Source organism: Pan paniscus, chromosome 6 (assembly GCF_029289425.2).
Source record: "Pan paniscus chromosome 6, NHGRI_mPanPan1-v2.0_pri, whole genome shotgun sequence".
NCBI lineage: Eukaryota > Metazoa > Chordata > Mammalia > Primates > Hominidae > Pan > Pan paniscus.
In genome coordinates this window covers 159,335,703-159,348,936 of record NC_073255.2, presented here as the reverse complement: position 1 = coordinate 159,348,936, position 13,234 = coordinate 159,335,703, and the positions used below count along the sequence as shown (strand labels likewise).

Sequence of the window (13,234 nt, the reverse complement as noted above, 5' to 3'; positions counted from 1 at the left end):
CATGTTGGTCAGGCTGGTCTCGAACTCCTGGCCCCAGGTGATTCACCCACCTCGGCCTCCCAAAGTGCTGGGATTACAGGGGTGAGCCATCGTGCCTGTCAGTTTTCAGTAATGTTATAAACACTTGTATACATTGCTATTATTTTGTTTAAAACAAGGGCCAGAGGGCCAGCAAACTGAAACTGAATGCCTGTTCTTGAAAATGAAGTTTTATTGAAACACAGCCTATCTACCTACCTGTCTCTGTCTCTCTCTCTCCCCGTCTCCCCTCCCCACCTCCCGCCACCCCATTTCATTCAGGGAGGTCAAGACTGTTAATTTTTTATTTATTTCTTCCATAAATTCATGGAAACTAAGACTATACTGCCACATGGTAATGTAGTTTTGCATGAAATGTTCTAAATGGTGCTGATCTGCTGTAGAAAGAAAGTAAAAATGTTTGGTCTTCACAGCCTGTGTTTTAAAAATAGAATGATTTCTAAGAACACATTTCACTTTCATAAAATTACAATCCTGGAGAAATTGAAGGTTGTTGATTTTCTTAAATAAAAATTTTAATGGGTTTGTTTGCCTGTCTGTTTTTTCCGAGTAGAGTCTGTATTTGTGACTCAAAGTGCTATCATTAATATCATTTTTATCACCAACGGTAATTGTTTGAAAAGTAATTTTCCATTCATGTGTGTCATTTGGAAAGACTTGTTACCTTAGCAGATATATAGTTTGGAATTGTATTTCCTGAGAAAAGTACTTTATAAATTTACAAAAATATGATTTAATTATAGAAATGAACTATAGATCGTTTTTCAGAAACATTTTTTATTTAAAGTTTGTATGCCCATTTTTTAATTGCTTCTACAAATCTTTATAGTAAAAGAAAGATTTTTTTACTTTTTTCACAGGAAAAAGATAGGTCTTTTTCCTGCGAAATTTATCACTATCCTGTTCTCAACAGATTAACCATTAATGGGCATTATTTTTAACTCCTGTTGTAACCTTCTCTGGTGAAAGAAATAAGGTATAAAATTTAGCAGATGTTTTATAAAACTAGTAATTTAGTTTCATAAAAATGATACTAAAAGACTTTTTTGCTGAGATAAATGCAAAAATGAATATTCTAAGATACATCTTTTAAAATACAAAAGAATCTTCCAATTTTATAAAATGTGTGATTTGCAGTTTTAATATTCTGCCTCCTATTCATCTGATATTATTTCACATTACATTATCATATATTTAACTTTCTACTAAAAGACTCAGAATAATAAAATGCAAAAGAAGTTCAATTGTATATTAGTTCAGGAAAAGCTGTTTTGTGTTCATCCAGTTAATTTATCACATGTAATGTATTTAATCATTCAGGTAATTATTAAATGTAAAGGTATAAGTATGATACTTTCTCCACGGATTATAACCTTATACCCTACACATCAATAAGCTGCCATTCATTGATTACTTGCTATATTCACCTTTTCCTATCTGTCATTGATGTGAGATGCACATTAGTTTGTGTATCATTTTTTAGTGTGATTCTGAAGACCCTTCAGCTTGAATTATATAGTTCTTCCATCTACAAATATGGCTGAAAGTTGAACTTGACATGGATCAATAAGATCTGGGCTAAATATCTAAATGTGACTGATTATGTTAGCATCATGTCCACAGATCAATATTGAGTTTTATTATGAGTCTGACTCTATAATTGGGTTTAATCAATAAACTTTTGTCTCTTTTCCTTTATAATTTTAAGATTGTACTACATAGGTTTTACAAACTACACTTAGCTTACATTTAGGACTCTGCTTTTCTTATGATGACCAGAAAGAGATCTATCTGTGAATTTTAAGGAACAATGGAGTTTCAGTTTTACCATTGTGAGAAGAGTCCACTTTTATCTTGATAACTGATTGCTTGCTCAGTATGCGCTACGTTTCTAACAGAGCTAATGTAATAACACCCTAGCACTCCTTTGGGGTAGTGTGTGGCTTTTTCTCTCTATACTTAGTAAATAACTCACATTGAAGACTTTGACAAAACATACCATTAATGAAAGCAATCATAAAAGCTTGCCTTTTGATAAACCCGCAGGGTCTACAGGCGTTGAAAGATGCAATCTGTAAAGAACAATAAATTTGGGCCTTTGATTGAAGTGCCATTTGGGACGTTAAGCTTTGTCTGCATATTTGCGCAAACATGATGCTCCCTTTTTCCTGTCTCTTAAACTTGAAGCTTGAGAGCGCTCATTGCCATTTTTACATTAAGGATGGTCCCATTAAAAGCTCCATACAAAAAGAAGACTGGAAGTGATCCAGCTGAAGCATGTGTGTTGAATTCTGCCCTAGTTTGCCATTTGGAAAGCAGACTCCTAGGCATCATTGCTGTTTTTTATGAATAGATCTTGGTTCTTTTCTAGTCAATTCCATCAGTAAATGGAGATTTAAAATACAGCTTTTCTCAGAGTTGGAAAATAAGATTATTCTTCTGTTGGATATTAGAAATAGCTTTGAATGGAAATGGAATTACTGCATTCTGAATGATTTGTAGATTTTTTGCTGTTGTTTTTACTTAGGCTTCATAAAGTTTGCAATTTATGTTAATATGCTGAACTCTTGGCATCATATTTCATGTGATAAAAGGTAGTCTTCTGCTTGAGTCATGCATTTTGTATTCTTCACAACCTGTATCTGTCCATCATTAAGCCTGAAAAGTAAATATACTGTACATGCTTTCCTGAATTTACAGATGCAGATCGTTTTCAGAAACATGGTATGGATGAGTTTATTTCTGCAAACCCCTGCAAGCTTGATCATGCCTTCCTTTTTAGAATACTCCAGAGGCAGACTTTGGATCACAGACTGAATGATTCCTATTCTTGCTTGGTGAGTACAAGTCTATCTAGTCCCCTGTAAGTTGGAATAAAAGATTTTAGATCCCCTATAAGTTGGAATAAAAGATTTTAGAAAGTGAGAAATACTTGTTATAAACCAGCATTTTATTCCTGACTCATTTAATAAGGGTAGTGGGAGTGAGGGATAAAGGATTCCAGTCGATTGCTTCCCAATTTGAAAATTATACACTTGAAGACCACTGCTGTGCCACTCAATAGACAGGAGAATAGACTCAAATAGATGCTAAACTGTGGTGTATCAGTCCCTTTAAAGAAGGCTCAGTGAAAATAGAAGGCTTTAAATAAAGATTTTTTAAAACCTCTGTTATAGGACGTACAGACATTTTAAGGTTGAAGTTCTGTTCCCCAGATGTTGACACCTCACATTTCTCCCTTTTGTTCTTAGAAGGACAACCTAAGTGGCAGGGGAAGGAAAGAGTGGAATTAACAATATGACAGGAGCTATACATAACAAAGGAAAGTTTTGGTTTCATCTAGCCATCCAAAGTGTAACTTGAATTCCTTGACAAAAGGAAAGGAGTGAATTAAATTGAGTAAACTGTTTCCTGGTATGTGTTGAAATTGTAGCCAACATTTGGGATATGAAGTATAATTTATTTAAAAGGAATGCTTGACACCTCAGAATATGGGGACTAAACTTTATAACCTAAAAATTATGTGTTTTTCCAAGCATTTACATTGTCAATAGCAATTCATCTGAAATTTTTGCAGCCAGAAAATGCCTATTTCTATCACCACTTTAATCTCTTGGACACTGAGCATAGTACAGGTTGAATATCCCTTATCCAAAATGCTTGGGACCAGAAGTGTTTCAAATATTGAATTTTCTTCAGATTTTGGAATATTTGCATTATATGTACAAGGTGAGCATCCTTAATCCAAAAATCCAAAATCAGTTTCCTTTGAGCTTTGTTAAAAGAAAAACCTTAGCCTAATTAAGTTTAACAGAGTTTAATTCATGAATTCATGAATTCATGAATTCTTGAATCAGGCAGCCTCCCAAGCCAGAGTAGGCTCGGAGACTCCGGCGCAGCCACGTGGTGGAAAAAGCTTTATAGACAGAAAAAGGAAAGTGACGTACAGAAAACAGAAGTAAGGTACAGAAACAGCCAGATTGATTACAGTTCAGCATTTGCCTTATTTGAACACAGTTTGAACAGTTGGCCACCTTTGATTGGCCAAAACTCAGTTATTGGCACAATAGTAGACTACTGTGTATTTACAACTCCATTTAGTTTATAATTCACAATGTATAGAGAAACCTTTAGGCTGAACTTAAAATATGTAAGGAGGCAGCTTTAGGCTAAACTTGATTTAAAAGCATCATGCAGATGCTCAAATATTTTGGATTTTGGAGCTTCCCAGGTCTGGGACTTTTGGATTTGGGATGCTCAACCTGAAACTTCATGCAATAAAGTTACATTCTGTTTAAGATTTCAGACAAAATGCGTCCCCCCATTTTGTCTGAAATCAAAATGGGGATACTTCAGAGAGGAAGAAGTGAAACAATTTATTGCCACGCTGACACTAACAGTTCATTAATTCATTTATAGATTGTTTATTAAGTATAATTTAAACCTGATCTAACTCAAACTTTACAATCACATGGAGAGTAAAATATATCATCTCAAAATCCTATTCTGTCTTTTCATGGACAAACACAGAGTGAACATCAATAAGGGATAATGTCCTCTCGGATTCCACTCGAAGACATTATTCAATTATCAAAAGCTGTTTTGATTTTGTTGATGACCGCCAGTGTAATATGGAGTCTGAGGAGAATGCTACAAGGTCTTCCACTGCACCTAAAGGGGAGTGAGTGTGATTTGCTTAGAAAGTGTTTTGGAGGCAGTTGACTGTGAATATAAATCATGGCTCAACAACTGATTTGCAGTGTGGTCTTGGACAATTCACTTAACATCCCTGAGCTTTAGCTTATTTATCTGCAACATGGAAAGCATATAAATACCACACCTGATGGTTCTTCTCTTACTCCTTTTCTTTTCTTCCTCCTTTCCTTTATTGCCTTCTCACCTTTTTCTCATTATTCTTTTATTTCTCTTACATGATTACCCTGCCCCCTTCTAAAACTCTCTATACTCCCTTCTTTTCTTTTACTATCTTATAAATCCATATAATTCATCAAGATATTTTATGAGCCAGCTCCACCTAACCTGTCCTCCAGTTTTAGCCGCATAAACTGCCTGCTGTGTTCAGGTGGCATGCATGCACACACATACATTCTAACATCTTATTTCAGGAGGAACAGAAACTGCTAATATAAAGCATTAACTCTGTTATATTGTTCATAGGAAGACAAACAGAATGAGAAGAATATCCCAGATATTTAAGTTCCCAAATAGTACATGTATACTGCTGCTAAACTTAATGACATTTTCTTTTAGTTCACTTTATAAAACTTCTCCTGAGCAGGAAATTTCATCTATAATGTCGTCTTTCTTTTTTTAATTGATTCATAAAGAGACTGAGATTTTTGGAGTAACACTCTTTGTGTGTGATAATTTAGATCCTATGAATAAATTTGACTAATTTTGAATGACAGTGGAGAGGCACAAGTTACCCATGCCTTGCTGTGACAGTAAAAAGAGAATAGCATTAGGTTGCCAGTGTCCCAAATCAGTTTCAAAATTGATGACATTAGCTCTTCATGAAACATACCACTAATAAAATAAATGTCAAGATACTTTCATGCAGCTTCTGCTTATAAGGCCTAAAAGTGCGTTCAGGAAAGCAAATCGTAGTATAGAAAGAAAAAACATGTATATCTATTCTTTTTTTATTTTGCAGGGATGGTTTAGCCCTGGCCAAGTCTTTGTGTTAGATGAGTACTGTGCCCGTTATGGTGTGAGAGGCTGTCACAGACATCTCTGCTACCTTGCAGAACTGATGGAACATTCAGAAAATGGTGCTGTCATTGACCCTACCCTGCTCCATTACAGCTTTGCATTCTGTGCCTCTCATGTGCACGGCAACAGGTATTTTTACTTGCAAATACAAAGTGAAATGTATGGGGTTGACTATGGAAAAGAGAGAAAAATGTGCTTTGCGATTATCACCTAGTAACAGATTGTAAATAGCAAACACTTCTTACAAGGAAAAAAAAAACGACAGAGAAAAAAGTGTGCATCAATATGCTATTGATTTAGGTGGGCTACACTTTATGTTTCTTTTTGCTGGTAAAGCCACTCGAAAGAGAGAGAGAAAAAAAATATGAGATTAGAAACTGCCTTTTAGTTCTTATATACCACCTCGTAGTAAGTCTGAATAGCCTTAAGTATCCCTGTGATTCCTATTGTAATGCATAGCTGTGCCTGGGTAGGATGTGTTGATAGGTCTGTGTGTAACTAATGATCATTGCTTTTCCTCTGTGTAATTAATTTTCACTGATAAAACAAGATAGAAAATGGGGTTTATGTAGAGTCTCTTCTCAGCCGCTTCCCTAATCCACACTTTAGGAACAAGTACTCTTGTTTTACCAAGATGCCAAAAAAATTCCGTAATGTTGGCCTCCACAGTTATCTATCTCTGGCCTTAAAAATCTGTCCATATCATGCCGCGTGTGGTGGCTTACACCTGTAATCTTAGCACTTTGAGAGGCCGAGGAGGGTGGATCACCTGAGGCCAGGAGTTCAAGACCAGCCTGGCCAACTGAGTGAAACCTCATCTCTATTAAAAAATATAAAAATTAGCTGGGCGTGGTGGCGCATGTCTGTAATCCCAGCTACTCAGGAGGCTGAGGTAAAAGAATCACTTGAACCCGGGAGGCAGAGGTTGCAGTGAGCCAAGATCATGCCACTGCACTCCAGCCTAGGTAACAGAACAGGCTCTGTCTTAAAAAAATAATAAAAATAAAAAATAAATAAAAATCTGTCCATATCACTCCCTTTCTCTTAATCTTGCTCAATACATATTTGATGAATGAATGAATGACTTCATTATTTGTGTTAATGTCTCCTCCATTAATGGCCCGTTAACTTTTTATTCGTCTTTTTCTTTTCCCTCCTATCCCCAATTTGTGAACATCAATATTCTCTTCCCATAGTGCCCCTTAACATTCTCTTTTTTACATTTCCATTGTTTATCCTAATTCTGGCCTTCATTTTTTTCTGGCCTATGTATGTGAATTTACCTCTCCACTACCTTTTTCTTTCTATAGTATTCTACCAATCAGTCAAAAAAATTGTAGAATAACTTTTACCACACTCTTCTTCAAAAAGCTTAAGTGATTTTTGATTATTAAATTAAAAATAGGTTCCAAGTGATAGCATCAACATTTTCCCATTACCATCCTCTTCCATCTACCCATTCTTATCTCCACAAAATTATACCGCAAAAAATCTGTTTATTCTCCATGTTTTTCTTTTTTCCAGTTTTAAAAAGTCAAATATCACAAAACTCATCTTAGAAGACTTCAATTAACTCATTCAGACACTAAGAACTTTTTATCTGTACTTATCTCATTACCTTTGTCATATATACTTATGTGCTAGATGTGTGTACGTGCACACACACACACAGACACACACCTGCGTCTGTTCCACTAGATCATATTTTAAAGGCAAAAATCAGTTCTCATTCACCTATTATTCTCCACGTACCTAAAACAGTGTGTTGCATTTTGTAGGTACACAATAAATATCTGTTGAAGTCCCCAGTGCTGCCATTTCTCAGCCTACAATAAAATAAGATTGATCCTTGTCTCACAGTCTATTCAGGTTTTCACTTTATTTTGGAGCCCAGCCTTGATTTGAAATTAGGAGGATGTTGCTGATTTTAGTAGTTTTTTTCCCACTATCTCACACTGAACCCTATGCACTTAGAAAATGTGGGGGTACAGGGGTCAGTCAGGGTGGCTAACTGTTGATAGGAGCTGTTTTACTAAAACTGTCTCTTGTCTCCTGACTCTGTCTCAATTCCTTCTGACTAGGGGATATCAAAAAATAGACATTCTAGCACTAGGCAGACCTCTAAAATGCAAGAGGATGAGAAGGTTTCAGTGAAACAAACAAACCCAAAGCAAATTGTATAATCAGAATATTTTATTCATCCACACAGAAAGGTAAAATTAAATTGGGAACCTAAAGTGGGAAATTCAGCTAATGTGCCCCCAAAATATATGTGTTTGAGACACATTGTAATGGAAAGTTACTGAGGCAACAAGGAGCTACTGCTGCTGCCTGGGAGGCAGCCTGATTTGACTCTACTGGTTGCCATAGTTACTTTTACTCTGTAAAACTATTGTTTTCTTTATAATGATACTCTGTAATGTGTAATTCAAGGTATGTTTATATGTTCATGCATATATTATCTTTAATATTGCATATGAAATCCACTTTCCCAAAGTTTAAACTGTGTACACATTCAGGTATCTCTGGTGTCTTTTAGAATCGAAATTTGAATCAGTCTCTGATTCAGCATTGAGGTGTCATATAGCTTAAGAAAAAGAAAGGAAGAAATACAGGGTTGAGGGAAATTTGAGCCTCAATTTAGGATAGAAATAATCCAAGATAAGCTGAAAGTTATGACGTTTCCTGTGACGTTTACAGTCCAACAGATGTCATTCAGAAATACTATGCTGCCACAGTGAAAGACCAGAAAGAGGCGAAAGAGCTTCACTTGAATCCCGGCTCTGAAATTTGCAAACTGACCCATGTTCAACAAATCACTTAACCTTTCTGAAACTCAGAGTTATCATACATAAAAGGGGCAAATACTAATGTGAAGGTACTACATCATTATAAAATACTATCAGTATTGATTACTCTTAGTATTCTAATATATTTTCCTTTGCCATTTAACCCAAGAGGATGTAAATTGTGAGATGAAGAAAAAAGTAAAAAATATGTAGTTAGGACTGTACCTCATGCTAAATAGAAATATTTCAATGTGTATGTAATTATATTCCTAATTTCTTTGTTAATGGAATATTCAGGTTTTGGCAACCTCTCCTTGTGAGAATGTGCTTCTCTTATCCATGTCTGTAGCATCTGATATTTATAGAGACTTTTGTTTAAACATACTGTCAATGTCAAGTCTGGTTTTTCTACAGTGTTTGCCGTGGTCTTATTGTATGATCATTTTTACATCTGTCAAGACACATATTCAGAGAGTCGTTTTGCTCATTACCTGAACTACCTCTGTCATAAATTCAAAAGGAGAAAAGATTTCCTTTTGTTATTGACTGAAGTGAAGGACAACAGTGCTGTCTGGATTTAAAATTTTTCAGGGAGCACATCCTATTGCACAGTGTTGAGCTCTCTAGGTGTGTTCTTTCTGTACAGATACATCTCTGAATAGCACTCTGAGTGTTTCAGAAATAAAAGAATAGAGTTAAACAGAAAAGGTCTGGCTGGTACTAAGACTGAGGAAGAGAGAGAAAAAGAAAGGAAGAAAGAAAAAGTGAGTCAAGGACAGAAACAGACCCACTCATGCAGGATGATAGCCACACACATCTCTGAATAACACAACCACTCATTCAGCCATAGTGCCGCTGAGGACTGACAGGAAGGAGAAAAGAGGCTTTCAGAGACAATGCTTCATAGGGCAAAGTTCTAGGTTGATATGTGTGGTTATACGTCTTGGTTTTGTAAGTCAGGCTGAGGGTGGAGAAACTGAAGCAGCAACATAAAATGGCTTTTATGTCCCAATTTAATGTAAGGCATACAGTGTATTCACTGACTCCTCTACAGTTTTCTAGGGCCGTCTTAGAGCTGCTGCATGCCTGACGAAGGCCAGCTCAGATGTGCTTGCTTTCAAGTACAGGGCACAAGAGTACAACATGACTGTAGTTTTATATATAAAATAATCTCAATTTTCTATGGATTCCAGATTATATCACAAAGTTGTTAAGTAACCTTAATGGGCATCAGTCAAATCATCATATCATAATACCTCTGTCTTCACAGGTGCTAACATTTCCCCTTGACTGTCACTTCAGAAATTATGCCTCAAACTTCCAATCTGTAATTTTAGAGACAGTGTGCATTTTTTGAGAAAAAAACGTAGATAATTGCATCACGTAGGATCATCAAAAGTGTTCACTTAATTCTAGTTTTAGATATGTGACTATATAGAAATTAAGTATAAATGACACACACGTTGTAAATGGAGAGACTCACTTTTGGGGCAGGTGAGCAACCAGATGAAAGGTCATAAGCAAGGTTATCCTTAGGTAATGTACCTGATCTGACAGGTTTTATGCCATGTGCTAAATGTGCAAAGGCAGAAGGGATGGGTATTGGGGAGTATATTTCAAATATTACTGGAGGAGTTTTTTTATTTTATCAAAAACTGTAGAACAACCCTAAATCTACCTTAAGCAGACTTTCCTAGCAATATTTATACTCACCCAACCTCAAGTTCAATACTGAAGCAAGATAATTGTGCCTTTCAAAACAAAACAGGCAAAACCAGAGAAAAAGAAAAGGGGAAGGGAAAGACTTGGTGTGTTGGAAATATCTCTGAGTGAGGAATCAGAGCATCTGTATTCCTGTTCTGGCTCCTCTACTGATGAACTACTTAACTTTGAGCAAATGGTTTTAATCTGTCTGAGCCTCAGCTTCTCCATGTGTACCTTGTGAGTAATAACATTAATGCTACCTACTCAATATGGTTCCTAAATAGGTCAAATAAAATTCTGTAAGTACTTTTTAAACGATGAAATATTGCTTAAATAGCATGTAGTAATTTTTTTTATGCAGTGTATTAGTTAAATGAGCTTTTGGGGATTGTTCTGTGAAACACTGCAGTACTCAGGTGAATTTTGTTATGACAACATACCACAAACAGGTTTCAATCAGGAGAATGAGACTGGAAGAGCACTGAGTCAGTGCCTCACCTCATCTCCTATCCGTGGTCATGGGGAAAAGCTGTGCTGAAGTTCTGGGACCTCCCCGCCTACCACCCCCATGTTGCTGGAAAACACTGTGGCCCCAGAGGGGAGTGGCAAAGACAGCGAAAAGCAGGAGCCTAGAACCCCGTCATCCAGGATAAGTATGTAGACAGACTGCAATTTGGGAAATAGTTACTAAGGCCACCTAATTAATTTCCTCTGTCTTCCTTCCACACCTTCCATTCAAACTGTGCAACTCCTGGATCTTTGTGAGATCTTAAATAAAACAGCCTACTGAAGGTCTGAGGAAGAGACAAGGCAAAGGAAATTTTTTAGTATATATTAGACTATATCACATTAACCATGAACAGAAACAAGGGTTACACCTTGACATAGCTTTTCTTAAACTTCATACCTTTAGAGCCTTCTTCTCGTCAATAGTTAGGTATAGGACAAAGTTTTTGGGTCTTAAGTTGGATCTTCTTATCATTTTTGACACAGTAAGTTTTTCAAAAACAGTATGTAATGTTGTATGTAGAAACAATCAAAGAAAGCTCTATATGTACATAGGTGTTATTTACCACTACCATTGCCGTCCCAGTTTGATATTTGTAGATCTATGTTGACGTACAAAATTGGCTTGTTATTTTACTTTCTCATACTGGTTTTATCAGGATTGGGTATCTAGGTTACTGTAGCCACACAAAATGAACTGGGGAGCTTTCCCACTTGCTCTGTATAAGACTTGAATGGCTTTTTGTAGTTTACCAGTATCTCATCTTTTAAACCAGTGGTCCTCAACCTTTTTGGCACCAGCGACCGGTTTCATAGAAGGTAATTTTTTCATGGATGGGGTGGAACGGTAGGATGGGGATGGTTTTGGGATGAAACTGTTCCACCTCAGATCATCAGGCATTACTTAGATTCTCATAAGCAGCACATAACTTGTATGCACAGTTCACGATAGGGTTCAGGTTCCTGTGAGAATCTAATGCCGACACTGATCTGACAGGAGGTGGAAGTCAGGCAGTACTCGCTTGCCTGCCGCTCACCTCCTGCTGTGTGGCCCAGTTCCAAACAGGCCATGGATTGGTACCAATCCACAGCCCGGGTATTGGAGACCCCTGTTTTAAACCATCTGGGCTTGGGAATTTATTTGTGGAAAGATTTTTAACTGTTGTAGTTTATGTTGTAGCTACAGAAATTCTCAGGCTTTCTATTTATTCTTGAGTCAGTTTGGGCAAGTTATGATTTTCTGGGAAATGGTAGATTTCATTTAAGTTATTAAATGTATTGATATTAAGTTATTCAAGTTGTTTTCTTTGTATTTTTTGCTCGATCTACAATTCTTCCCTTCCTCAGTCTAATATTGTTCATTTTTACCTTCTCTCTCTTTTTTTCTCTTAATCCATCAAGTTTATTGGTCTTTTCAAAGGAGCAACTTTTGGCTTTGTTGAACTCTATTGTTTCTTTTTTAGATATACTTTTTATTTTACAATAATTATAGATTACAGAAAAGTTACTAAAAGAGTGCATAGAGTTTTCGTATTTCCGTTTCCCTTAATGTTATTGTCATACATTTGTCAAAACTAAGAAATCAACGTTGGCACACTAGTATTAACTGAACACCAGTCCTTATTCAGATTTCACCAGTTTTTTAAATTAATGTCCTTTTTTCTGCTCCAAGATTCAATTCAGGATACCAAGTTGCACTTAATTGTCATGATTGTAGCAGTTTCTTAGGGATTTTTTTGTCTGTTTTTTGTGACCTTGACAGTTTTGAGGAGTACTAGTCAAGTGTTTTATCAAATGTCCCTCAGTTTGGGTTTGTCTGACATTTTAAGGATTAGCCTGAGATTATGAGTTTTTGTAAAGAGATGAAATACCCTTCTCATCACATTCTATCAGGGGGTACATAATATCCGCGTGACATCCTGGTAGTATTTGTCACATTTCTCTATTGTAAAGATGTCATTTTTATTTTTTTATATTCTATTTTGAAGAAAATAGCTAAGTCCAATAAAACACACTGAAGAGGAGACAGGAAATAAACCCCAACTCCTAGAAGGAGAACTATCTGCATACGTTATTCAGAATTCTTCTGTAAGGAATATATGTCTCTTCTTTCCAGTTTATTTATTTAACCATTTGTTTATATCCGTATAGATTCATATGCAGTTGCTTTATACCTTGGGTTACAATCTAATAATATCTAAATTACTTTGTTGCTCAGATTGTTCCTGCTGTAGCTATTGAAAGCTCTTTTATACTGGCTCCCTTTGATATGCCCCACTCATTTGGTTTTTGAGCACTTTCTTAGTTTCTGGCAATCTGACATGCTGCAAGCTCATCTTTTATTTTCCCTACTCTAGCCTAAGAATTAATCAGTTCTCCAAGGAGCTCTGGTTTTGTTGTTGTTGTTGTTTGTTTGTTTGTTTGTTTTTTAGAGAATGGTATTTAGAAACCAAGATCTAGGT

At 36.1% G+C, this 13,234-nt stretch overlaps 1 protein-coding gene across 11 annotated transcripts in view; it reads left to right on the top strand.

Moving 5' to 3' along the window:
• Window positions 1-13,234, top strand: part of CADPS2 (calcium dependent secretion activator 2) — a 566,720-nt gene that overhangs the window by 408,365 nt on the left and 145,121 nt on the right. For all 11 annotated transcript variants that reach the window (XM_003808627.4, XM_055115340.2, XM_055115339.2 and 8 more), the window contains exons 12-13: window positions 2,740-2,876; window positions 5,714-5,901. In XM_003808627.4, coding sequence (XP_003808675.1) covers window positions 2,740-2,876; window positions 5,714-5,901 — 325 coding nt within the window. The remainder of the gene's footprint in view (window positions 1-2,739; window positions 2,877-5,713; window positions 5,902-13,234) is intronic.